This window comes from Chamaea fasciata, unplaced genomic scaffold, assembly GCF_029207755.1.
Source record: "Chamaea fasciata isolate MVZ Bird 193981 ecotype frontalis unplaced genomic scaffold, bChaFas1.0.hap1 SCAF_17, whole genome shotgun sequence".
Classification (NCBI taxonomy): Eukaryota; Metazoa; Chordata; class Aves; order Passeriformes; family Sylviidae; genus Chamaea; species Chamaea fasciata.
Window position 1 is genome coordinate 15,493,737 of NW_027094102.1, and position 27,875 is coordinate 15,521,611.

Here is a 27,875-nt window from a genome sequence, read left to right on the forward strand (position 1 = left end):
AACTGCAAAACAAGTTTAGTTATCAACAAGTTTTAACCTAAAAAATAAAAGCAACATGGATCAATTCTTGCCTGAAGCACATTAAAATGAGGATTGCATCTCTCAGCTGTTCATTCCTTTTCTCATCCTCTCTCACAGCTTAGCAAGTGTGAAGTTGAAAGGTGAAGCCCAATACCATCCTCCACTTGAGCAGCACAGAGAGCTCTGCTACAACAGAGCTGCACCCAAGAATGGGCTGGCTGAATGGGCCCGGTAGCAGCACTCAGTTTTCACAGCCAGCACCCCTGATATTGCTTTCTGTCCATGGGCCACATACTCCTAATGACAGGCTGCACTGCCCTGAGGACCAACAGAGCAGTCCAAGCTCTACCACATACACATCTCACTGTTAGAGCCCTTTATGCCACAGTTCACTTTGCCTTTCCCAGGGCAGTCACTCCATTCAGGAGGGTTTACAGCTACAGACCTATAGGCAAAGCAGTACAAGTTCCTACCATAAGAAACAGACTCAAAATGGTAATTTCTGGGAAATCCTGTTAATTCACATAAAGTCCCTCAAATCTCTGCAGTCTGTAAAACCTCTGGGTTTAAGCCAGGTCCAGCTGGAATTTGAAGGACAAGAAAGCTGCACCGCCAGCAGTTCCATGACAAATTTGTCCGTTCTCTGACTAACCCCACGCTCTTCCCTGAAGAAATGGCTACTGTTGCAAACAGCAGAGGCTTGAGCAAGGCAACAGGAATCAACTGCATGCCCTCCTCTGCTCATGCCAAGGGCCCACCACATGCCACTCCTCAGGGCCCAACTCCACCTCCGAGTTGGTGCCACATGCCCTGGCAAGACCAGGGTAACAGAGCCATCTGGGCCAGTTGCCACGGCTATTTTATTTCCCACCCAGAGTACAAAATGTACCTTGTATCAGGAGACACTCAAAAATAGAAAACTTTGTTCCTCCCCAATGAGGCTCTACAACAGCTCAAAATCAACACCTTTGCAGCACAGCTCACCACCCGAGCCATCCCAGCCAAGCAGGGATGGGCACAACAACTACTGGAAGATGTTCATTTTTGCATTTCAAGCTAACTCTGAGTGCTTTCACTAAACCATTTGGTGATCACCATGCTGTTCACTTTCCCACCTGAAGTCTTTGCTTCCTGCTCCAGGGAGAGCGGGGTGGACAAAGCAGCCCAAGGTGAACTTCCCTGTAGCCCTGAAGCAAGTACAACTCCACCGAACACCAGGTTACCAAAAAGCTTTTCCCCACACACAGACAGCTCTCACAATTCAGCAGCAGCTTTGCTTATCTAAAGAGAAAATAGAAAGAGATTTCATCTCTCCAAGACCAAATGAAGTTTAAACACACAAGTGCTCAGCTGTTAGTGCACTGGATGGCTAGGTGCCATTGGACTTTGAGAGGCCACCTTCCTAGGGAAGAGTTATGGGGAGCCAGAGAGGCTGAAATCACTAATACACCCCTCACTGCCAAACTCATACAGTCTTCCCTGTTCCAAGAACAAGATCAACCCAAAGAAGTGTCCCCACTAAAGCTCTGCCCACAGTATCTCTCTGGCAGCCTCCCTCCTGTAGCAGGGTTTTGAATTCAAGGCCAAAGTCACTTCAAAGCTGGCTCAACAGACCATGGGAGAGGGAACAGGATGATAACATCATGGCACAATGGCACACTAAAATCAAGAGTGGATGCCCCCATGACCTCCTCTCACTCTTTCCCCACTCCCAGCACTCATCGCACAAGGACAGCAGAGCTTCTCAAATCCCTCAGAGATAACTAACTCAGCCTGCTAACTAACAGCAAAAGATTTTCTCTTGCTTTAGTGAACTCAACCACTGTGGTGACACTCAGAAAAAAAAAAGGTGGCAGTGCACAGCTTTTCCTCCAGATCATCACTGTCTTTCTTATTTTTTCTGCTTATTGCCATTCCAAAACAGACTTCTGCTTTGGAAGTCTCCAGAATCTTAAACCTGTGTTTTAGACTAATTTCAAATTACAGCTTTAGTGAACTTAGGCTGGATTGTCATACCACCACCAGGCATTTCCTCAGCAGCTTCTAAACCCTCTGTACAAAAAAGGAGCATATTTGCTTTTCACTGTTATTTTTAGAAATTTTAAAAGTAATTTAATGAAAACCAGAGTAAATTACTTCAGGGGCAAGTTCCCTAAGGAGTTTCCAAGCCAAAACTGCAATTCTCTGGCCATTTGTACTCTAACTCAAGACTGCAGATGAAAGTCCAAGGGCAGCACCAACTCAAGCACAAAGTTGTCCTCTAAGCCCCAATACTACTTCCTTCACACTCTTTTTACTGGGTTGATTAAATACGACTCAGCCATATCCCAGCCAGACAATTCATCATATTACAAGGGTATAAATTGCTAAGACAACATACCTCCACATTACGACATGCTAAGCATCCGTCCGCAGGCCTACATTAAACATCCCTCATGCCAGCTACACTCCAGGCTCTGCACCTCAGCTCACAGCTACTACTTCACCATCTCTCTTTGCTTCACTTCATGTCAATCAGTGACGATCAAGAACTCATAAAACAGAGCTTCTCCTCTCACCCTAGCTTAGAGCAATACTTGGAAGGTCTACTAAAAAAATCCCAAACATAACTACTCGATTTAGGGAGCCAAGAAGAGCTAAACAATGTAGTTGATACACAACTGGATAGCCGTAGATATCAAATGACTATCAAAGAACTACAATGTACACAAGGAAGAAACCAGTGCAGGACCAGAAGAGGACCATATATGGCATTTATCACTTCACAGCAAATTGACCACCTTTAAACTAACAGCTGAACCTTGGGTTACTATTTAAACACCTACATGGAAGACACAGCGCCTAGATTACCTAGACGCGACCACCCACAGTTTACTCCATGTATGGAAACAACCCTGCACTTGATATTTTCCACATGGCACCAACAGCATACAGGGGACAAGCCTAGAGCAGATAAGACTATGTGGCGGGGCACAACTGTGCCAGCAGAATAGCAGGGGCATAAGAAGCGGGTGCTGGAGCAGGTGAGATGGCCAGGTTGGGGTTCCAACAATACGTGAGCCACTCCAGCCAGCGCAGACGAACCTTTCCAAGCAAGATTACACAGCACAGCTCATCCACTGCATTCCCTGGGTCTGTATTTAATTATTCAGCTATAAAGTCTCCTGTAAGTTTTGCTCTGACTTTCCTTTGTGACTGAAAGTATTTTACACCAATTCATCCTTCTAACCTGAGCCCTGGCTGCTTGCAAACAAACACATCGCACTGCCTCAGAGTCAGAAAAACCAAGACAGCTGAACTCCATGTAGTTAAAGGGGATTTGCTGAGCTCAGTCTCAGCTCTTCAGGCAGCATTGTGCAGAGATTTTCTTGGTATCACTAGTGATGGAGACAGTAAGCCTCTTTGTTTATTTTTTCCCAGATGAATGACACAAGCAAAAGCAAACAGAAGAAACAGATCTACAGAACAAAGAGGCTAGCCCTGCTACAATGCACCTGGCCCTGGGCCACAAGTTCGTGATGTCCATGACAACACAAAATCCCACTACATTGAGTCTTTTCTGCCTCTGTAACAGGTTTCCAGGCAAAAAGCAGCAACCTTGTTTGCCCAGGCAGGAAACAGCCCCATCTGTCACAGCAAAGTGCCTCATGGCAGCGTCCCACACCTGCAAAGTTACACACACAAGTGAACCCAGCACAGGTTTGTGTGGGAGACCCTTCCTGCTTGGCTTGTTTGGCTTTGGTAGATCATAAACCCTGCAGCTAAGAAAAAGGTTGGTTTAGAGAGGCCCAGGACTGTTCTGCTTCAAGTTGAGACAGGAACACACAGCAAGTATGGGGAGCACAGGGTTCCTGTTCATCTTCACTTCATCCGTGTCGAAGCACTTGCCACTGAAGAAGGCAAAGTGCAGCAAGAGCTTGGCTCAGGCAGTTGGGCACAAGCAGAATAAAAGAGGGGTAAGAAAATACACCCTCCTTGTAAAACAGACTTTGATCTGCCTCTGGTGGTTTATGAAGATGTCAGCAAATAACTTTATTAAGATCTCTTTGTTTCAGAAGTTCTAGCACTCTGCAGCATAGACCCCTTGCTGGAATTTCATATAAGACCTAAAGTACAAAGAGACAAAAGAGCCTGAATAAAAAAAAACCCCTCAGCATCTCAAGTACTTTGGCCTTTCAGTGTACTTTTTTCAAGAAGAATCTTCTAAAGCTGATACTGTCTAACTCAAGCCCCTTCATTTTGCCTGAAGCATGTAACAGGGGGAGGCCACTTCTCCTTGCCATGCCAACACTTGGCGTGGGAATCACAAGAGTCCTTTCCCTCTCCCATGCTTTAATGCAAGCAAACGATCTGGACTTCCAGCACCCTCATTTTAGGTTTTCCGAGTATCTCTTGGCTGTGTGAGTTGCATAAACAAAAAATGGCAGCTGACAATGCACAAAGAAAAAAGCTTGGGAGAGTAGCTGGAAGATAGCTGACACCAGCTGCATTGGAATTTACCGGGTTATACTCAACTGGAAATAAAAAACACTTAATCCTTACAGCAATAGCCTCAAACTCTTGCAACAGTAATTAGGATGAGAGAATATATGCCAAACAATGGTATTTCCATTATTCCGTGAGACAAAGACCAAGTGCAAAAGAATTTTCTCTTGACCTACCATGTCTCTTACAGATGTATGAGCCAGATGGACCTCACGGCTGCTGCTTTAGTTAATACCTTCCTACCACTCCACAAATGGACTGCTTTAAGAAACTGTCCAAAGCAGATTACCCTTCCTCATGAAAAGCATAAAACCCATCAAACAGACAGCTTGCTTCAATGGATACTCACAGCTCAGCTAATAAAAAGCACAAGAAATTATTTGTTCATTAAAGCTGTCTTTCCTACACGGGAACGGCCTTCCTTGGCGAAGGCAGGAATTAACATCAAATATGTAAGTAACGGCAGCAGAATTCAGAAACCTTCTATGAATCCAGCTAAAACCAAATCCCAGTGCCTGTTCCAGAATTTCTTTTTATTACAAATAAGGCACTTCCTGAACTATTTGAATCTGAGGGACTTTTTATAGAAACACAAGCATATACACATCAAAACAAGGCACAAATAATTGCACTCCACTTGGGAAGGACTGACAGAGCCTAAATGAAACGTTTCAGTTTCTGACCTATTTGCTGAAAGCTTGCAAGCATCTCCTCCTAATTGCATCATCCACTGAGAAAGCCATTTGGGGAGTACAGCAAAAATGGAAACACTGGAAAAAGAGACTACTGGACGGAGAAAACACTCCATTCCTTTGAACTTCTGATTAGCTTCCGTCAGAAGACTCTGATAAGTCTGAAGGCGTTTTCCACAGACCAGGCTTTATCTGCGCAGTCAAACACTGGAGGGTTTGACTGCCCCTTAGGAGGTAGCTCCGGGCCATGCTGGACCTGCTGATGGATGCAGCTTAAAAAGGTTTTGGTAGTGACGGTGGACAGGACAACCACCTTGTCCTCTACAGCCCCTCTTCTGCTTCTGCCAGAAGAGCTACTGGAAGAAAACAAACTCCTGCCTTCACTTAAAGCCAGTCACCCATAAACCGTTTCATTCTAAAGTAACTTCCCTGGTAAGCTTACCAGCTCAGAGGCATGTTTAAAGGAGTGGTGATGACAGGAACAAGTGTATGGCAAAAGTCAGGCCTGCTGATAACCTCTCCCACCTGCATTTATTTCCACTGATTTTACAGAACTAACACAGACCTTTGCTATCCCAGGTCATTTACTGCCAAGGGAACTACCACAATCCAGCCCACCCAGGAAAAGGCTCACCCAGCAGACAAGAGTAAGGTGACCTGCTGGGGGGCACAGGCTCCTCTGGCAGTCAAAGTTAACTACAGGGAGGATGTTTATTCATGGCCTTATTTAAGCCAGCTAAGAAGAGGGTAAACCAGAACAGGACACATGGACCCAGTTCAGAGGACATGGAGAGCTCTGCACTGCACAACAGTGAGAGGCTTGGATGCCCTGCCAAAACCAGAAGACTCCTCTGCTGCAAAGCCACGGCTGAGTTCACACAGAGCCCATCAGCAGTTCCAGGGCAGGCTGATGAAGTGTCAAAGTTTTCACTCATTCCTAAATTAAAGTTGCTAAAAACATGGAAACTGGTATTCATGCAAACACAAATTAAAGCCTAAATTAATCTGAATTAACTAAAAACAACAAACTATACTAAAACAACTCAAGATTCAACAACAAAAGTGAGTCCTCATTGTAATCACAACAAAATACATCAAACCCTTACATTTTCTATTAATCAAATTAAAATAGCCAGCCAGAACAGCAGGTTTCCTGCTGAACGAGCACATTCAGTACCATTCCCAGTCCTTCCACCCAGCTAACATGACTTCAGCAACCTCAGTATTTCTGGGTAGGCTGGAAGATCTCCCTCTGCACCCGTCCTGAGGCTGTTTAATTCAAACAGCCAAAAACATGCTGCTAAAACAGCAGGTCCAAACTGAAAAGCTTTCGTCTCAGTAAGTAAAATGCCATCCAAGTAGTATCATTACTAAAGCATTTGCCCATCAGGAAATATAGATATGACACATATGACTACAAAAAAAGGGTTAATGAATAAGAATATTTATTAAACGGCACTGCCAGCAGAAAAAAACAACCCACCCTCATAGGCCAAAGAATTCAGTATCCTACAGCTGTTTACACTTTGTTGCTTTTAACTGCAGAAGTAATTCCATTAAAGTCGATTCTATGTATCTAAAAGCTCTTCCCCACAGTCCCTCAACAAAAATTCTTCCCCCATGGCTCTCAGGGGAAAAAAAAAACCCTTGTTCCCTGGTTTACAAAACTTTACCTGATTGATATCAGGCAGTTACTGTAATCTTGTGAAGGCAGCCCTAAAGAATGGCAAAATGAATTTTATAAATGCCTCAAAGCTCAGACACGAAGACAATGAAATCCAAAAATTTTCTTACCCCATAGGCAGCTCACTACAGGAATCCCAGGCTCTCCTTTCATTTTTGCACCACAGCACATTACATTTTTCTAGAAATCAAGTAAATCAGTTGAATGGGAGGCTTCTTTTTTGCTTTCCTAAAGCAAGGCAGCACTCTGTGAGCCCTGTTCTGCATGGCATATTACGCATGCATGTCTCGCATGAGGATTTCTGCCGCAAATCCAGTCAGCATCAGGCTGAAGGCAGACTTTGGCATCACAAAGACAACCATAAAATCCTCTCAGTTACAAAATCCACCAGACCTGTGGACTGAGATTGCACTGTAGCTTATGTTCTCCCAGCTAAGGCCAAGACATCTGTTTCAGCTAGGCAAACTGTTGTGAATACAGAAGGCACATGAACTATCTGACCAAAATCCTGGTTTCTAAATCTGCATTCCTATAATCCACTACGATCTCAACATCCCTCCAAATAGCCTCCATCCGAATGATAGGAGGGGCTGTCTCATCAACCCAGCAAAAACCAAACTCAAAAGCACTAAAGAGACAGTCAGCGAAGGATACACAGGTAAAAACACAAAAAGCTCTGTACTCCTCTGCACCAGCTACTAGAACGATAGCCTCAAATCCACAAGATTTTGTGAGGTTTTAGAGTTTACGCCAAAATGAGGAACCTACGGCATCGATCTCCAAGCACCTTCGGCTGCCACAAGCAGAGAAGCAGATGCAGCTGCTATGAGTTGCTGCTGCTGACAAAATGAGAGAATGCTGCTGTGCTTATCATTTTGCTCTGGCTGAATGCTGGTATTCTAGGACCACCCTCAGTGGGATTTGCTATCCCTTCCCAAGATGCTCCTTACAGATGATCTCAAACCCTGGTCTGCTGCAGGAGACACAGAAGGAAAAAGAAATAAACAACCTCAAATGCAAGAGAAATAAAAAGTTATTCCAAACACCTTACATCGTCAATGAGGGACTGAGCAAAATGCCTGTGCAGCTCTCCTCCAGCCAACGACAATGTGAGAAGCCAGCTGAAATCTGGAACCCCTGGAGAGAGTCACACTGCAGGAATTTTAAATCAGTCAAGTTTTTAACCTAGGATGGAAAAAAACACTGGCAAACCAGCGCAACAGCAACTGGCATCAGCAACAGCGAGGATGGTGCCTCTGCCAGGCTCTGCACTTTCCTCCTGGCAGAACCAAACTTAATTTAACCACTTCTAGCCGACTGCAGGTCGACACTTCCCAGGTGCAGAGAGACCAGGAGGAATTCTCCTTCAACTGGGTTACTCATTTGAGCCGTAAAATCTGCCTGCGTTTGTCGGAAGCCGGATGTAGCCTGGGAAACTAGCCTGGCTACCCGGCCCTCCATTTTCACTACCAACAGGTGATCCTGGCTCCCTACCCACTTCCAGGGGAGAGCAGAAACCTCTCCTGGTCACAGCAGAACAGCCACGCCCGATGGTATTTTCACTGTCATTCTGTAAAAGCGCCTATTTTTTAAGGGAAAGAAAGCAAGCTACGGGGGCACGCAGCCCAGTGCCAGCGAGCCCGAGCTGGAACGGACACAAAGCCATGGCGCGCTCCCGACGAGCCGCCCGTCCTCGGGGGCGCGAAGGCACCCGACAGAGCCCGGCCGCCGCCTCCGGGGAGGCGCCACGAGCGAGGACTCCGAGTCAGGCCCGGGGCGGCTTCGCTCAGCCCAGCTCACGGCCGCCGGCCTTGCTCGGAGGCCGCAAACAGCGCAGCCCCGGCCCCAGGCGGCAGCCCCAGCGGGAGCCAGAACGGTGCGAGAGGGTGTTCGTCCCACAGACAGCCCGGGACGACGGGAGGCGGCCCGGGACCACCAACCCGCACGAGTCCGGCCGCTCGGCTCGGCTCGGCTCGGCCCGGCCCGGCTGCATTTCACCTGCTACGTCGGCTTGCCCGGCCCCGCGTCCACCCGAGCCGGGGGTGGCTGCCGGCCCCAGCTCCTGCCCAGGCCACTGCCCCAGGGAGCGCCAAAGCCTTTCCCCTCTCTCGCCGCTCAACAGGTGTGCAGCGCCCGCACTCACCTCTCCGCCATGGCCGCTCTGCCCGCCCGAGGGGCAGGATGTGAAATCCGATGCCGGCCCCGCCCGGGGGCGGTGCGGCCCGACCCGGGACCCCCGGCCACTCCCCGAGTCCCTCTGCCGGGGGCCGCTGTGCCGGGCCGGGGCGGGCCGGGCGATACCGGCGGCAGTGGCGAAGCCGCGGGTCGAGGGCAGCCCCTGGCGGCGGGCGCGGCCGCTCCGGAGCGCGACCGAGTCCGCCGAACCCCGGCGCCGCGGAGCTCTGGCCCGAGGGGTGGAAACAAGAAGAGTGGAAGCGGAGCCGGGACATCAGTTTTGGAGCCGCTGAAGCTTTATTTGAGCTACAGTTAGCGGTCGTGATCCGTTTTGTGAGGAAAACCTGATCCGTTTTGTGGTCAGGCAGGTCACCTCCTGCCCTGGCCTTGGGGACCCTTTGGCAGCGCTGTTGTTGCGGGCCCCAGGTGCGGCCTGCGGGCGCCGCTGGATCACAGCTGCCCCGGTGAACCGTGTTGTACCGACGCTGCCTCCCGCTGCCCTCAGCACGTGGGGCTTTATTGGTTCCGCTCTGCCCTCTGCTACCCCCGACATCTTCCACGAGCATGGATGGAAGGCGGCAAGGGGGACTTGAACCAGCCTGGAGCATTGAGAGAGGGAAGTTCCTTTGCCAATGCTAGACGCTGTCCCTGCTTCCAGGTAGGAGAGTACAAACATTTGGGTCAGCCTGAGCTGTAAGGCTGCCACGCTCTCGGTTTGCCCGGATGTGTTCTCTTTTCTGCCCCAGCAACTTTGGGCAGATTTTGTGGACTCTCTATTTCTTCTCTATCCTGAACACATAATAGACTGGTCAAAGCTGTGCAGGAACATCAGGTGTGTCTCCAGCAGATGCACAGATCCACCAGCAGTGTACAAACAGCATAGGTTCAGAGACCTAAAGAATAAGTAAGAGCTCTGCTCCTCGGCCATCATGAGTAGTCTGAATAAATAAGTCATGCTCTAAAGGTCAGCCCTGCTAGATCAGCTTCTGTCAGCCACTGTTTTGAGGTACGTCATTTGGCATAGTGGCACAGAAGAGCTCTTGCTATCTCAGTAATTGTTGCAATGTGGCACTACTCCCAAGGAATCTTTTAATCGGTCCTGTTATTCCAGAATAGGAACAATCCCATCTGGAGGCAAATCCTTGGGGTTGAGTTGCCAAGATTCCTCAGACTTTATAACTGGGGGTGCAAGACTTGACAGATACTTGGTGGATTTTGCCACTAACAGAGTGGTTTGGGGGCCCATGTCACACCAGGGAGGAAATGTCTGCTACAGTAAGAAATGAGTCCATTCAGCTTATTAATGACCCCATGCAAGCCAATGGTCAGGGTCCCACGCAGTGCGACACTGCGCTCACTTTGCAAATGGTGTTTTGGCACTACTGAGAACTTGAGGGTAACTTAATCTGAAGACATTCCCATGAAAGTCCAACTGCATTTTTTAAATAGCAAATAGAGAGACAGTGAGATCATGGCCACTGTTCTTGTGGGCTGCTCACACAGTTGCACTGTGCTTACGGGGTGGGGGGGCAGAGAGGAGGAGAGTGTGCCCCTGCAGCTGGGGGCCAGTGGTGAGTGGGGCTGTGAAGCTGCTGGAGATGCCTGAGGTGCTGTGGGAAAGCAGACCAGAGAAGTTGAGTTCTGTGGGACTGCAAAGCTCAGGGACTGAGGCACAGGCTAGCAGGGAAGGAAAGGAGGAGTTGAACCAGGTCTGCATTGAAAAGAAAAATTTGCTGGTATAGGTCTGCCACGATTAAATTGGCATCCCTCTTTGTGGAGACGCAGATATTGCTTACTTTTCCCAAAACAGGCAATACCTGTCCTCAGGGAAATAGTAATACTGGGAAAATGCTTATAGCAGGCTGATAGTCTCTGTTCAAGGGCTTCTGTAGACACAGACTTACTGTGTAAGAATTTTAACTGCTTGATTGTCATTTCTGTGCTAGCAAGGTCCTTAGGACATGCTGAAAGTGGATGCTGGGGACATGGGAGGTTTTGGAAGCTCGAGCTTCGAGGCCCCCCCAAAATGAGTGACCTGACACAGTAAGTGAGAAGTTGGCTGCAGGAAGGATCAGACAAAATACTCAATTTTTTTGCAACATTCTCATTTTATTTTGTGTATTTCAGGGTTTGATGATAATGTGTAGGCTGTTTTCCACCTACACCTCTGTCAGGCCTGGCTGAAGAACCTAAACATCATTGCTTGGCTGCTGCAGCTCATACTGGGATGTTAATCTGCACTAAGAGATCCCATCTCTCTTCAGGCCAAAACGGGCAAACTGGAGGCTCCCAGAGACACAAAGGATACGCTGACGTGACATCTCAGGTCAGTCCCACTCATGACCTAGCAGCTCTGTGCTGACCTGCACAAAGTCACACAGTAGGAGGGCATCAGAATGCAGAGCAAGGAAGCCACCTTGAAGGCAGAACCTCCCCACTAGAGGAGGGTGACACACCTGCTGACATCAAGGACACTCTTGGGAGCAGAGATCCCCACTGCTGAGGAAGGAAAGCTGGGTGATAGGCAGTTCAATTATCTGGCACATCAGCCAGCTCTGAGGCTGTGCCTTGCACAAAGGCACACTAGCGACTCAGGGAGGGGTGAGTAATCCCAGAGGGGAAAAATGAAGCAGCTAAAGGAAAAGCTTCTTTTTGTGGGAACTTTTTCAGAGACCTTCACAGCTCAGACAGTCAGGGGCTGAGGAAAACTTCTGCTAGTGGTACCTGGTGCAATAACACCAGGCAGTTCTCCTCCAGAGATACACGTGGGTCACTGTAACACATACTTGAGAGATCAAGCCCACTAGTCACAAGGCCTGTTATCAATCCACCAAAAGTGGCAGCAGGAGGTGAATGTGAAGTAACTTCAGAGCATGGAAAAAACATTGCAGTGTCTCTGTGAACAGAGGGCCCTGGCTCTTTTGCTAATAAAAGAAGAAACAGCCTTCATGAATTGTAAGGCTGTGAACACTAGACCACTGTAAGATGAGGTAAGAGATATATGATCAATGTTTCCAGGCCGAATCATCATGTTGTGTTGGAGTCCAGGGCATCCCTTTGGGTGTCCTGGCAGGTCACAGACCTCGGCAGAGAGGACTGAGACTCGAGCAAGAGGGTTTGAGATCTGTACAAGAGGGTTTGAATCCTAGACAGGGGGGTGTGGAGCCGGTCCAGGGGAGTTAGAGACCCTGGCAGAGAGCCCAGAGAGACACAGCCTTTGACTTCAGTCCATGGAAAAAAGCTTCTAACACTGAGAGAAGAATTACAAGTCACAAAGGTGTGACAGACAGTAGTGTAGTGTGTCACAGGGTGGAAAATTTTGTAGTTTTAGGATTCTTAGTATGTAGGTGCATGGAGAACAAGATGGAGGATTTAGGGTGTTGCCCTGAGTTCTTCCTTCTTCTCCCCTGGCCTCCATCTTCTGGTGACGGTGGCACAAAGTAGTTAAAGGAGATTGGGTCAGAGTAGAGTTGACCCCTTTAGTATAGGTGATAGGCATTGGCACATTATTGTAAATAAGATGTATGTAATTATCTGTATAAAAGGTAGCGACCTCCCATCGTGAGGGGAGTCTTCCCATGACCAAGCAGCAGAACAGACCTTGGCCAGGCACAGAGAACATTGTAAGATAAGAAAATAATAAACAACGAGAGAAACCTAGAAAAACAAGACCTTGAAGACTCCGTTTCTTTCTCGTGTCTGGGCTCAGGGCCTTCAGAGGGCAAAAAACTTTTAATCACATGAAACTCGAGTGAGAGAACCAAACCCGAAAGTGTTGCTGCCTGTTCTAGGCTGAAGGATATACTGTATAACTGTCACTGCAGAACTGCAAAATGAGGCAGCTCCCTGAAATCATGTTCAAATTGTTCGTCAGATACTGCTCCCAAGTGGAAATAACTGTATTTGGAGTGTACACCCTTTCATAAAGCTGCTCATCTGATACTCATACTTGGTCACACAGCTGCCTGTGCTCCATGTCAGGAAATGGCAAGTGTAGGTCCTGGCATGAGAGGTCTTCTTCATGTGGGGGTGTGGAAGAACCAGATGCTAAAGCTATGGAGAGCTTAGTATTGTAGTGCTGCTGTCCTGCTCATATGTCCCAGGCTGGTAGCTGTAACAATCCCCAGGCAGATATGCTACAGGTGTGAGCGCAGCCAGAACATTGCCCTTGAGCTTTAGTCCAGGAGGCACTGCCCTTGCTCTGCCTCTGTTTACAAAGTGGGTTGCGCAGCTTGGAAGCAGTCCAGTCCAGCACTAGACCCACAGTAACTGTCTCCATATCCAGCAAGGAAGGGAGAAACAGCTCCAGTCAGGTCTGACAGCCCTTTGTTGAGAGACTGGTGATACTGGGGGTAGATGCCTTAAACGCTTGGCAAGGTCTGTGTGGCTAAGCTTACAGCCAGCACTGCCCCAGTGCAGCTATAGCCTTGGATCCACCTTTCCGGGCACCAACAATGGTGGGAGGATGAGTTGGGAGATGCTTCACTGAGGATTCCTTGTGCTACTCCTGAGCTGCATTTGAGCTCAGGTCCTCAGCGTTGACCTTGTCTTGGGTTTTGTAACCGAAAAAATTGTTATTCTATTCCATCTATTGAAACCGGGTGGAGCAGTGTTGCTTATCTCTGCCCAGGTGGGTCAGTGTTACTTCTCAGATGGAGCAGTGTTGCTTATCTCTGTTCATTGTTCCACTACCCCTGAATTATTAAAAAAAAATATGAATAGCGCCCTAATGCCGATATCCTACAATGACAAACAAAAGACTCTCCAGCAGTTTAGAGTTAGAAAGTGTATGTTTAATTACGACGCCGGGCAGCGTGCGGGATAGCTCCCAAACACACGCACACCTACAGAAGATCACAGGGTCTTTTTATGTACAGAAGGATTGAATACCCAAAACACAAATGTATATTCATGACTTTAGTACGTCCCATTCCCCGCTTTGTATGGTAATTAGCCAAAAGCTATTAAGCATGCGTGGTTTGTTCTTTGAAATGGGTCTGTGGTCTTTTTTATGGGGCAGGGTCTCAAAATGATGAAGTAAGTGAGTCTTCTTCGCTTTGACTTTTTAACCTTTTAGTGTTGCGTGACAACTGAATCCTGTTTTCCCAGGAGTATTTGATTTATTAATTCATTGTCCTTCTTGAAGCCTATTGATTAGTCAGAATACACAAACATGAGTTGACAGGCCTCGTGATTTATCAGTTCCTTAAATCCGGCTTCTGCTTATCAAAAGGGAGGTCTATCTGTCTTACTTCAGCAATATCTGGTTTAACTAAAATCTTTAATTCTTCAAAATAAATGTTTCACCCCCATGGGGATATCTTCTGTTAATGGATCATTAAAACTCACCAATGACATGACACCTTACATCATACCATTGTAAGATGCTCTACCCAGGGAGGAGGAGCCAAACCATCTTCACCTAGATAAAAAGAGCCCCAAGTGTCACCAGTCATTCAGTTTTCCATCCGATTCCTGGAGGAAGACCAGACCGATCTCCCCATTACTCGACTCTTTTTCAACGGGACCATCTCTACTCAAACAAAACCACATCTGCCACTCCAGGAGGGCTTACTTTGGACTGCTTCCAACACCCTGACCAACAGGGCATCAGGCTGTATTTCTGACTCTGTCAGGATTTTCTAGGATTTCTTGTTTGTTTGTTTGTTTGCTTATTCTTCTGTACCACAATATTTGTATTTTTTATATCCCTAGTAAAGAACTGCTATAGCTATTCCCAAAATCTTTGCCTGACAGCCTTTTAATTGCAAATTTACAATAGCTTGGAAAGGGGGGGAGGGGCTTACATTCCAAGGGAGACTCCAGTCTTCCCTGGCAGATACCTGTCTATCTAAACCAAGACAACCTCAACTCAGCTAGACTCCAATGAAGCTTCTGCCAGGCCCACTCAATGGGTCAGCAGTCACTCAACCCTGGCTGACCCTGGTTACTGACACCAAACTCTCTGCTCCTCTTGCATGGCATGGTGCTGTCATGCTGTCACCTTGTCTCCAGCTCACCTGTAATCCTCTCCTGCATCCAGTGCCCCAAGCCCCCATGGCTGGAAGGGGGAGCAGGAGCAGGAGCAGCTCAGTGTGCTCTTGTGATGAGGGAGGCAATAGTACCAGAAGACATTCTGTGAAAGTCCTGTGTTAAATAGGTCAAACTACTACCCAGATACTCCTACAAGTGTTTACAAACGGGGAGCTCTTCGCTGCAACAAAGATAAAGTGCCAGGTTGATTGGGGGGCACAGTTCACTCAGATGGGTGATGAGATCTCTGTCCTTGGAGATTTTCAGGGTGTAGCTATGCAAAGCCATGATTTACCTGATCTAGTATTGGTGATGGTCTTATTTCAAGCAAGAGTTTGGGCTAATGCTCACCAAAGGTCCCTCTCAAAACCAACACGTCTGTAACTCCATATCAGGGAGCTAGAGGTTCAAGCTGGGCAGACATATGTGGTGATTTCACCAGTATTTTAGCACAGACATCTTATATCCTGTGCCTCAAAGACCTTATTGAATGAAGCCAGGCTGACCTGGGTGCAGGCATTGATGGCTGAAATTCTTTGGATTATCTGCTGTGAGAGTTCTCTCTGCCAAATGATCTTAGGAAGTATGAGGAAAAGAAAAAACATCCCTGTTCTTCATTAATCCTGTCTGTTCTGTGAAGATGATGGTAGTCAATAGCCCAGGACATTCCTTTGGAAAAAGATAGTTGGAGGTATTTGGCCATTTGTAAAAATACATGTTTTTAAGCACCAATCAGCAGGTTGTTGTGATTTTTTTCTTAATAGCAGGCATGATGTAAATTTATATAACTAGCCAGGTGTTCTGCAGTGGGGCTTTTTAAAAATCATCCTGTCCTAATTTTTTCTGCCTTACCATCTTTAGCTCCTTTGTAGAGCAAGCAGCAGTGTTATTGCGTTACTGCTTGGCAATGCAGCAGCTGGCTGTAACCCAACTGTGCAGCATGGGACATGGAAACAGATGGAGCAGAAAATGCTCTTTGTTTCCCTTCCTGCTTTCCAAAACAGATTGTGAGTAAAAACATACAAGGGAGTTTTTGCCATCTTCCCTGCTACAGTGACTCCCTGGCTGCTGACACAGCCACGGCATTATATTGCATGGGTAACATCTCCCCACAGCAAAGGAGAATTATGTCCTTTTGAGAGGAGAGCTGCCCAGAAGGGAAGGGCATTAGATATAACGTCAACATGCCCTTGGATGGGAAAGAAGGGTGCAGCGGGTGAAATGGCTGAACTGAGCCAAGGGCCCCCCATGCAACAAGTTCTGCTTCTCTTGTTGCTCTGAGTTCTGGTTCTGGTGTTCATCTGAGCTTGGATGAACCCCATCAGCTCATTAAATTGGCAGGGAACAAAAGTGAGTGGTGTTTTGACTGTTAGGAACCTGTGTTGGCCTGATGGATGATCTGGCAAGCACTGGGATGAGAATGAGGAGAGTAGCCACCGGGGGTATTTCTTTCTGGCCTTGTTGTCTCTGGGGTGACCATTCAGACATCTATCTGAAATCCCACCAGGGTGTTTTGCCTAAGTTTTCTCAGCTTCATCCCATTATTCCTGTTGTTATAAGTGCATATAATATAGTTGGTTTTTTGCAAATATTAAAATGAATGCTATATGTATAATGTAGGAAGTTTTAGTGTGTTTCGTTTTATTACTAATAGTCTTATAAATGTGATGAATGTATATTTTCTTGTTGAGTTGTAAAACTTTCTGTAACATTTAAAACCAGTCAAACCAGTTGACCAAAACTGAATCAAAGCCTCACCAGAAGATACAGGGAGAGATTCCTCCTTCATTCCTGAATTGATTAGATTGAGGGAGCCGTGGAACAAAAGCTACAAGAAAGAATTCATTGATCTCCTGGTATCAGAAAGACTACCAGGTGCCAACAAGGACTTTATCTAATAAAATGTTAATTTGGTACAATGGGGCAAGTTTCAAAGGAAAGGGGGCCAAAAACCAAGGGAACATCTGGACTCCAAAGAATGTTTTAAAAACGCGTATGTAAAAGGTTAATCCTTAAAAGCAAGGATTTTGAAGGAGTGGGTGTGCTGGCTAGCGTGCTGCCAGGCACCCTCAGCCGAGAAACTGTATTTGCTTTCATTCTGTCTCCTAATTGTCTATTTTTTATTTTTTATTAGGCTTATAAATTTTTCTAAGAAAGTGAACCTCGTTTTTCACACTGTTCTTTGTCACCAGTAGGGACACAAAAGAACCATACTCACCAGACAGGTTGAAGTGAGGAAAGAAAAGGGGCGTTTATTGTTGTTTTTGGGTTTAAATAGGATTTGGAGTTTGGTCCAGGATTGGAGGACAAAGGGGACACCCCTCTAACACCAATGCTCATCTCAGAAGTCTATCACACATTGGTATGTGAAAACAATCTACTTGTTTATGTTACATCTGTGAGAAACTCCACTAGAAATATGTAAACAGTCATCAGAAGGCTGAAAATCAGGGCGACAGTTCTTCTTGTTATAAATGATCAATTGCCAATGCAATATCAAAGAATTTATTTAGCAATTTCCAAAATCAATCTAAAAACAGCCACAATAAAATTGGACAACATCGATCGAATGCTGGGTGGACAGAGGTGCAGCAGCAACTGTGCTGTCCGAATGCTGGTTCTCTGCGCACGGATTTTATACAGTTTTTCTGCCCAGAGGCAATATCTATTGAGAGTCCGCATATTCATGTGTTTCTTTATTTCAAAGTTGGGTTTTTGAAAGAATTTCCTGGCAGTATGAAAGGCATTCCAGGAATCTTGCATTGGGATGCTGATCTGCTCAATCTCCAGACACCCTCCACCAAGACTGATATCAGATGTTGATCAGCTGTGAAGTGGAGGTCCATCCTTGATGAATGGGCCATCTCCCGTTCAGCCTTGCCATTTCTGTTGCAAACTCTGCCATTTCACAGTTGTACAATGGGCCTTGGAATTTCAGAGACCCCTTGAGCAGCTTTTGGGCATCAAAACCCAGAGTGACAATTTCAGATTTATCACGTACAATATTTTATATGCGAATTTATACACTACATCTACTACATTCTTAACTAACAAGAAAAAGATCTTCCATTTTGTTGTTTATTGGTGTCCTCAACTGAATTTTCTGCATGTTGTTATTTCTTACTGTATCCTTTCAATAAAATAAGAAAGATTTCATTTTTAAAAATTCAATCCCTTTTGCTCTCAGGTATTGTCTTGAGCTCTGCCTGCACACCACCTGCTTACTAATACATACTGGAAACAGAAATCCTATAATGAGCACTAGAAGTATAACTCTTTCTCTGGTATCCTTTCTCATACAGTCAAGGTTTGAGGACCAGCCACGTTCCTGCTGAACTCAGTGGGAACATCAGCAAATTCTTTGCTCTACCACGTAACTGTAGAGGGAAGCAAAGTTTCTAAACTTGTTATTGCCGGCATTGCAATGGTCAGTGTCCCCCTGCGCTGCACTGACTCTGTCAGGCAAGCTGCGTTCCTCTCAGCATGCAGGTATTCAGCTTCAGGCAAACCCCTTTGAAAGCTGCTCTTTTGTAGCAATGTATCTGTATAACAGGCCATTCTGATGCACCAGCCAAACCGGTTGTGAGTAATATTATCAAACCATCTGCAGTTTTGTTATTAGAGCTCTCAGGAATTCATCAAGGTTACTGAGAAAACAGCAGGATGAAAAATAAGAAGAGAGCCTGAGAAACTGTCTGCAAAAAATGTAAACCCTAGATAGGGGAAGCACAACGTGAGGATGGACACTTGACCAATTGGATGTCCTGAAGGATGTGTGCCTGCCTCATCAAGAAGCAGCTTAGCCAACTCAGAGATGCGTGCCCACGTGGACAGTAGACCTAGAATCTACATCTGGCGTGTAATGTAAACAATGAACGCCTTCTGTTGGAATCATATTGATTCATTTATTCAGTGGTCTATTTCCCCCCTGCATAATGGCGACCACGACGTTTCTACGAGCGCGTGATATTGAAGCAGACCAGGACTCTGCACTCTGATCGGTGCAAAGAGGGCCAGAGGAGAAGAACAGCATGGGGCCCAGCCTGACGCCTCTGTGGCTGGCCGCGGGGCTAGGAGTCCACTCGGAGTACCGGGGGCACGAAGCCTCCTAAGGAAAGGCTCCGGACAGAAAACTCGGAGTACGAAAGCACGAAACCTTTCGAGGAAAAGCTGCGGAAGAAAGAAAAATTCAGAATGCTGCAGCCAGTCCACCGGAAAAAAACAGGTGAGAGGCCGGGGTTGGAGGAGATGGGGAAGGCTTTGTCCAAGGAAGAGGAAGCCACGTTACGTCTCCTCCAAGTTATCCTTTCTCAGAAAGGAATTGTATATGACCAGGAGGTCTTTAAGAGATTATTAAAATGGGGCCGGGAGAGAGGATTTTTTGCCACCCCCAGGTTTTCCATCAGAAAACCCCGAGCCTCGGGCACTGATCAGTTTGCGGCTCCACGCGGAGCGCGTGAGCGCTGAATACGGCAGGAACAGGACAGCATGTCCTGAAACACAACTCCTTTCCCGGAGCTGAACTTCCAAAGCCGTTCCCTCCCAGTCTCGTTGCAGGGGTTTTTTCAAGAGACCCGGTGGCTTTGCCGGAGCGAGCCCTGTCCGTGGGGCTCCGCGGGCACCGAGGGAAGCGAGACCGGGTCAAAAAACCCTCAAAATAACAAAGGGAGGTTTATTGTAATTTAAAGACTTTGACAGGATCGCATTCTCGTTCGGTTTCCAAGCAAGAAATAAGAGATTGCTCTGGTTAATTAAAAATCTCTCGGAAGCTACATAAAGACAGATGAAGTTACAGCTTCTTTGCTCCCTGCGTGCCACGTATATAATGAAGTTGTGAGCAAGTTAGAGGTTCCAGCGAGCAGTCGTGTGACTGCCCCCTCCCCTCCCCATCCCCCGGCAGAAATCGCGGGAAGTCGCGCCGAAATCGGGGCCGCGCTGGGCCATGCAGAGCCCATGACCGACTCCGCGCTGAGTCTCAGCGAACCTTTTGCGGGCTCCCTCGGCCCCACGCGTGGCTCGCTCAGTCTTGAAGATGTTCCCCTAGGCTACACAGGGGATCCCCCGGCCCGGGCGGCCGCCTCCCCCCTCCCCCCGAGCGAACACATTTTGAACACGGCGCGGAGTCAGGCAGTGTCCTTCAGCAGCGCTGCGCATGTGCAGCACAGCTGTCCGTACAACACAATGGCGGTACCCTTCAAAGACCTTTCATATAGCAGAAGGGCTGCTTTGTGTTCTTTTCCGTACAACAAAATGCCGGCGCTCTCTCTAGAGCATGCGCATTACCACCGACGCCATTTTGTGACCACCGAGGCTCGCAGCCTCCCCGTACAGTGTCGCCTCTGGCCGCTTCTATTATTGCAAGGAGAGGGGGGAGAAGAACGGAACGGAAAGTTATGCACGAATAGAAGGAATACAAGAGCGAGGAAATGATTCTGTCTCGGCGAAAAGGACCGATTTGCGAGATGCAGGCTCAGTGAATCCAGAAACAGACCCTTCAAATTTTAAATCACATGACATTTCAGGAAACAGTATCAAATCCATTACTTGGACTGAAATAAGGCGAAAGAGGATTAAAGAAAGAAATTTTGACGTAGCAAATGAACAGCTTTTAATTGTGCCTTGTCGGGAAACTCAGAAAAGAGCCCGCGCCGCCTCCTCCTCCGCGGTGGCCAGAGACAGACGCCCAGAGCGGGGCCAGGACGGCTCGGCCGCCGCCCCGCCTGCCGAGCCCCGCCCGGCCCCTGGCGGGCATTCCTCCCGAGCCGGCCCGCCCGGCCCTAGGGAGCGCGGCCAACGCCAAGAGGAGCAACGTGATCGACCACGGATAACCTGCCACCTGACGTATCACAAAAGGATGATTATGAAATGTAATCACATGAAATGTAAACAATAAACGCCTTCTGTTGGAATCATATTGATTCGTTTATTCAGTGGCCCATTTCCCCCCTGCATTCTTTGCTAGTTTTTTAAACATCTCAGAGATCTACTAAGCAGATCAACTCAACAAATAGGTTCTTATTTTTTAATCTGAGTGCTGACAGCTTGAACCTGTGCATCTCTCTCCATGTTCCCCTAGGGTTGCTCATTGCGAACAGCTTCTGTTAGAGGAGAGAGAAAACACCTGGGATCACACCAGAGCAGCGTCTCAGGGGACCACCCCATGCAACCTGCAGGTAGTCCCCCAGAAGAGCACATCTGCAGGAGGCCATGTCTCATGGGCAGCCCAGACTGTTGGGTAGCTCATAGGGATGAGACAGGTCTGAGGTCAACCTGGAAAGTCAGTGTGCAGGTTGGGATCAGCACGAGGCCAGTGATGGTGACCAGGGACAGACCCAGCCCATATCAGGTCTGTAGTAACAAGGCAGAGATGAGGTTAGGTCAGGCAGGCAGGCTGCAGAGAGACTCAGGGCTGGGCATGGCCATGGGCACATTTGTGAGAGCATTGGAGACAAGCACACCTCAAGACAGCTCAGATGGGGACTGAGGGTCCAGGGCTAATCTGAACTGGGACTCCTGGGCAGCGCTGGGGTGCAAGCCCTAAGTGAGGCTGGCCTAAGGGCTTGTTAATGCTCTTGGAGCCCTGGGAACAGCTTCACAGGCAGGTGAGAAAACAGCATGAGCATGGCCAGCTGAAATGAAGCCAAAGTTCTGCCTCCCCCAGGTCCCCATCTTCAGGGATGGTTGACAAAGGAAAACCTTCACCCTTCCATCACATGCAATTCCTAAGCAAGCAGAAGTGAAGGGGCATAGATGCTGGCACTGCTGCTCATATTGACATGTCACCAGGCCTTCTGGAAGGAGAAAGAGATTCATCCAGTACTAAAACTAGAAGAGACACTGAGGATAGGGAGTTTGATACATGGAAGAAGCTCAAATCTCTCCACCAGTGGTGTAGAGTCCCTGGGGAGCAAATTGCCCCCTCACATCAGAGACGGACTAAGATCATAGCATGCCAAAAAAGCTGGATCCTCTGGCCGTCAGCCAGTCCTTGCCCATGTGTTCAGCAACCTCATGCAGGTCCGTGGGCTGCAGCTGGGATTCATGCAAGGAAACAGAATCTGCTCCAATCTACCTTGTGTAGTTACTGTCAGATTTATTTCTTAGTTTATAATCTATCTAGGATTTTCTGTGCTGGCATATGGACATGGTCTATACCACCTTCATATTTTGAAGGGTATTTTATCTTTAATATTTCCATAGCCTTTTTTATGGTGCTTTGTAGCCATAGCTTTTTCTTTGTGGTGATACAATGGTTCTGAGTAATTTTAGAAACTCCATGCTTCTTACAACCATGTTATCCTTTCAGTTTATTAATTTTTAATTCCTCAAGAGGAATTTCTTTGTTGATATTGTTCTTTCAATGTCACCAGATTGAATACATTATACTCACTGCTATGCATGATTGTTCTAATAGCCCCTCACACAACTCAGCATTAAACTGAAATGCTTCTTTAATGTTGTCCAACCAGCTGCTCCAAAAATCAAGCCTTTGTTGTACCTAAATGTAGCAACCACATGATACGCTGATGTGACATTTACTCACTCCGTGTGTGGGGCTGGAGACTTTTCATAATTATGTGTTCTGCCTTAGTAGACACTCTGATTTCCTAAATATATCATTGTCACCGCCACAGGTTTTACACTCTGTTCAATAGTCCTAATTCTCTCCTTTGCCTATTTAGGTATGAATTTTCCACATATAGGGAAAGTGTTACGTCTTGGAAGATTAAAATGGTTCAGGCACATTGATTCGGAAGTTTCTTCAATATCCAACATTACTCCTCCACGTGCTTAACAGTCGGTTCTTCCTGCACATCCATGGGTAGCTACTGCAGTGTGCCACCTGTTACCCGCCTTATGCCAGTGTACGATAAGGTTGTTCTCAGTCAAAACGGTAGTGCAGTTGTTCTGCCTGCTTTTCTGGTTGCTCAGATTTGTTTCGGAGTACATTGGTGGCTGTTACCAAGTTTCTGTGCCTTTTTAGGCCGGACTTCATTTGTTCATCTTCTCATTAGTCATTTCCTACTTCTCCAGTTTTGCCAACCTCCAACCTCATCTTTTAACTAAGTGAGGGAGCGGCCCTGCACGCCTCACCCCACTCTGTGATCCTGACCAACGGTGTGGGCTGAGGTCAGCGAGCAGTGAACGGTGGTCCGCGGGCAGGGGGCGACGAGCGGCGGGCAGCGCGGGCAGGCAGCGCACAGAGAAAGCAAGGCGGCCGGGGGGCAGAGCAGGAACGAAGCAACGTAGGAACCAGGCGACGCAGGAAGGCGGAGCAGGCACGCAATCCCACATGGTCTAGCGGTTAGGATTCCTGGTTTTCACCCAGGCGGCCCGGGTTCGACTCCCGGTGTGGGAAAGCGGTAACTTTTCTTTAATTGCGTTCGCCTGCTCGGTTTTTGGTTTTTAATTCTTCGCGATCCTTCCTACCCCTACCGACACGAACTACCCAAGCCTGGCGCCCGGCGTGCGTATAGAGCCAGCTTTAGAGGAAGGAACACCAGCGATGAGTCGGCATTACACCCCAGCACTGCAGGGCCAGTCTCTCCTCCGGATCAAGCCATCCCACAAACAATAAAACTTTCTTTGGAAGTGTGTTACTGAGAGCTTCCCCTCAGCTCCAGAGATGAATCCAGCCAAGCGCGTAGTGACCACACCAACAGCCCTGTGGAGTTGAACGTCGACAGCCAACAAGCCAGGGCATTGCTGTGATATGCCAAGTCCGGCAAGAGTGCTGGACACGCAGCTTGTGCAGCTATTTGCTACTCCAGACCCGTCCTTAGCCACCTTCACCCTCTCTGTGAGTACTGCAAGTGTGGGGGTGCATCCTTTCTCCCACACTGCCTGGGCACCAGCCAAGGGCAACGCGTGTGTTAGTGGAGTAGACAAAAAAACCCCCATGTCTGTGTACTCCTTCCAGAGCCTGGCTCCACCGGCAAATTATGACAGAGAAAAGCCTTAAGTAAACCCACCAATATGAGCCTGTGCACATACTTGAGTCACAATCACAAGCTGAGGGAACAAGGAACATGGAGGTGGTTAGACCAGACCTGGTGGCTGACCTGGAAGCCGCGGGGTAAAGGACAGGCAGCTAGAGCAGTGCATGGGAACAAATCCAATAAGCCTGGTTTTGTCTGTGAGAAGACTAGTAATTTTGTTTATAACCAAATGGTACAGAAACTATTAGGTTTGAAAAAACCCTATTATAGTCATGCTTTATTCTTAATTTTAAACAGATCACTTTTCCCAAATGCTCCAAACTCTACTAGTTGATCATTTCATCTTAGAAAGACTTGGACACTCTGGGTAAGGGCCCCAGGATCATTTTCTGCTATTAACATTTCAGGAACTTTGTTAGAAATTAGATTAATCGAGACAGTAGCCTGGGATTTTCAGAAAAATTATCATTTCAGGAGGGAAAGTTTCGATTTTCTCATTACATTGTTGCAAATTAATAGAACAACAAAGCCTAAAATTCCCCAGCAACAATTTATTTCATGCTGATTTCAGCAGGAAACCCACAATGTTATCTGTCCTACCTTGAACAATTGCCCCATACTACATATTATTAAATTTAAATACAAAGAAGCCATTCTGTGAGCTCGAAAGGAAACAAAACACTGTTAATGAGACAAGAGGGACTTTTTCACAAAACAGTACTTCTGAGTTAAACTTTCAGCTTCAAGGCTCCAGCAATCTGCAGTGGCTCGGGCCAAAAGCTGCACTAAAAGGGCGGGTCATTGAGATTGTTATAAGTGTATATTATGTACTTGGCTTTTTGCATAACTATTATAATTGTACTATATTATGTTTTTATTAATAAAAATTTAGAAGAGTAATGAATGTGTATTTTTGATTACACCAAAAGAGTAAAATTTTTTTGTAACGCTTAAGCCACCAAGGCTAACGCTATGAAAAAGAAGTCACCTTGTGACCCTTTTAAAAAAAACCTGTTAACTTTCCGTTTTCTTATCCAACTAAAAAAACCCAAAAAACTTCAAAAAAATTATATTCAGGTTACCAAGCTATGTAAAAACACCCACAAAATAAATCTACTAAATAAAATTATCAAAAATACTTGAATAAAAAAAGTTTAATTACCATCTATTGAATATTCAATACAGTGCTCCTTAAAAATAGAAGTCCTCAAGGATGAAAGAGGCGACAAGCAAACCTAGTGCCATGTCCCCCCTCAGCCGAAAAGGTTAGTTTATTCTGTCTCCTATTTTGTCTATTTTTTATTTCTATTAAACTTATAAAATTCTAAAAAACAAAAAGTAAAACTTATTTTTCACAAGATTGTTCTACTTGGCATTGAAGTGGCTAAAAAATCTGCAAGATACAGCTGGCCTATGAACGGAGGTGTAGTTTCTGGCAGAAGGGTAAGGCCAAACACTTTCGGACATTGTTTATCTGACTGCAGCGTATCAAGCCCTCAGCCAAATGCATGAAGATCAGACCACAGACCCTGTTAAATAATCACGTCAGCACAATCTCTGGTGAAGGAACACAGTAACTTAACCCTCCTGTCCACTCCATAACCTAATCCACTTTAGTTTGCTGGAAAGCAAGAGCCTATGACAGGGCCTCGGCGTGGGGCTCAGAATGTCCTGAAGAATCTGGCACACGGCTCTTCCCGAGCCAGGGAAGGAACAGGTGCTCGGAACGCACCAGAATTCCACAAGCCCGCAGGCACCCGCGCCGCGGGACTATCGCGGCGGTCGCGCTGGGCCCCGGCCCTGAACGCCGGCGCAGCCCCACGGCAGCGGCCCTAGCCTGGTGCCCCCGCTCCCCGGCCCCTTCAGGCAGGCGGACAAGCCCTCGCGAGAGCGCCAAGGCGCGTGAAAAGGCCACCTGTCTATACAAATCTCGCGACCATTTGAGCCACTGCTTCCGGGCGCGATATCTCGCGAGAGGCGGCGATCCCGGGCGCGCAGGGGCTTGTTTGCCCGGCGTCTCGCGAGAGCCCCTGCGCGGTGCGCTGGGCGCCCCCGTGCCGTGCGCGGAGCCGTGAGCGGCCGGGCGCCATTTCGGGTGTAGCCGCGGAGCCATATACGGGGCCAGACCGGCACCGGATCGACTCGCGGCCGCGCCGCCCCTCGCCGCCCGCTCCCCAGGGCTGCCTGAGCGCCGCCGTCCTTTTAAGATTCAGACGCCTGAAGAAGGTACTTGAGCCCTCGGGCCCATTCCCCACCGCCATCGCTGTGACGCCAGAGCCACCGCTGCCGGACCTCGGGGCCCTAGCGAGGATCGCACTGCCCGCGGCGCAGGTAACTTGTGGGTGGGCCCCGGGACCCGCCGCCGAGCGAGCGGCAGCCCGGTCCGTGGGGTGTAACGGCCTGGGCGTCTGCGCCCCTCCCGCCTGCCGTGGTCGTCTCGGCCCTGCCCGCGGGGCCGCTCTGCTCCCCACCGGGGCCAGAGCGCCCCGCCATCCCCTCCCCGCGGCCCGGCCCTGTGCGGTTCGGTTGTTTCCTTGGCCACGTCGCGGGCAGGCCCGGCTGCCCCCGGCATGGCGCTGCCCCGCCCCAGCCCCCCCCCTTCTCCAGTCCTCCTCTCTCTTCCCGCGATGGCGCTGTGCGGAGAGACCGGGCGGGAGCGGCTGCGGGGTTGTTCGCGCTGGAGATGGGGCGGAAAGTGGTGGAGGTGGGGCATCGCCGGCCGCCGCGGGCGGGCCGGGAAGTGGAGGCCTTTGGAAGGAACGAGGTGGGAGGGCAGCCACGGCGGGGCAGGCAGCGCTGCGCATCACTGTGTCTGGGAAACCGAATTCGCTCCGCTCGATCGTGTGAGGAGCATGTGGGAGTTTTTGCTGGGGACCTGCCCGCAGACGTATGGGTCCTGCTGAGAGGCGATCTCCCGTTTTTAGGCGTCGGAGTCCCCCTTAAAGTTTTTTGATGCTTTTTCGGGACACTGCGTGCTAAACGTGTCGAATTGTCCTTCGCGGGATTTCTAAAACAAATAATTTTGAGAACGAGACCCTTAAATTCCTTTTATTTTATGTAGTACAGCACAAAGAGAGTGTTTTCTTTCAAAATAGTGGCTAGCTCAGTTGCCATAAATTTTCTGTCCCTTTACGTTTTCTGTAGATCCACAATGTTCCAAATGTAATTAGTTCCTTTTTTGTTTTGGTGATTTGGGATTTTTTTTTTGTTGGTGTTTTTTGTTTGCTTGTTCGGGTGGTTTTGTTATTTTTTCCCCTCTACAAACAAGTTCGTCATACGTCAGCTTTTTTGAGAAAGCTGAAAGGCCTTTGGGAAAATTATTTGGAGCGTCGGTGTTTAACGAAGGATACTTGAAAATCTGTTAGCGATTCCTAGTAATTTGAAATTATTATGAGTTTTCAGTTGTGGTTTTTTAAAAAATAGTTTGAACTTTATGTGTAGCATTATGCGCATTACATGTATGCGTTGGACGGTTGATAACAGGACTGTGTTACAGAGAGAAGGTACTCTGATAGCATGGTGTTGTCCCAGTGGAAGTGTAAAGAGTACAAAGGGTAGAGATTGCTGAGGTGAGGCCAAAGGTCCATGCGGCTCAGGAGAATGTCGGTGGTGACTAGCAGTAAAGCCAAAAAAAGAACAAACAGCATAGTCACACATTGATAGTTCTCTCTGTGTGCGCTTAGTTGTCAGTTAGCTGTGGTTCAGGGTCACGAGGCATGCCTTTGTTTAATGAAAACCATTTTCTTTAAATTTTTTTTTCTTTTTTTTTTAAACATTGCATGTGCTTCTTTTCCTTTGTTAGGATCCTCAGTGCCCTTCAACAGTGAATTCAATGGCTAAATGCTT

The 27,875-nt window shown here is 47.7% G+C and overlaps 2 protein-coding genes and 1 non-coding gene across 8 annotated transcripts in view; 2 read left to right on the forward strand and 1 right to left on the reverse strand.

The window, feature by feature from the left end:
• The window catches only part of LOC136298128 (rho GTPase-activating protein 39-like), a 56,760-nt gene extending 47,619 nt beyond the window's left edge, over positions 1 to 9,141 (reverse strand). For both annotated transcript variants that reach the window (XM_066198619.1, XM_066198618.1), the window contains exon 1: positions 9,026 to 9,141. In XM_066198619.1, the coding sequence (XP_066054716.1) occupies positions 9,026 to 9,036 (11 nt within the window). In that variant the 5' untranslated portion in view covers positions 9,037 to 9,141. The remainder of the gene's footprint in view (positions 1 to 9,025) is intronic.
• Positions 9,142 to 23,377: 14,236 nt separating this feature from the next.
• TRNAE-UUC (transfer RNA glutamic acid (anticodon UUC)) lies at positions 23,378 to 23,449 on the forward strand. The gene has a single exon. It is a non-coding gene; the product is annotated as a tRNA-Glu (tRNA).
• A 2,645-nt stretch (positions 23,450 to 26,094) lies between these two features.
• RBM39 (RNA binding motif protein 39) overlaps positions 26,095 to 27,875 on the forward strand; it is a 31,296-nt gene continuing 29,515 nt past the window's right edge. For all 5 annotated transcript variants that reach the window (XR_010723304.1, XM_066199110.1, XM_066199111.1 and 2 more), the window contains exon 1: positions 26,095 to 26,360. The gene's annotated coding sequence lies outside the window, so the exon portion shown is untranslated. The remainder of the gene's footprint in view (positions 26,361 to 27,875) is intronic.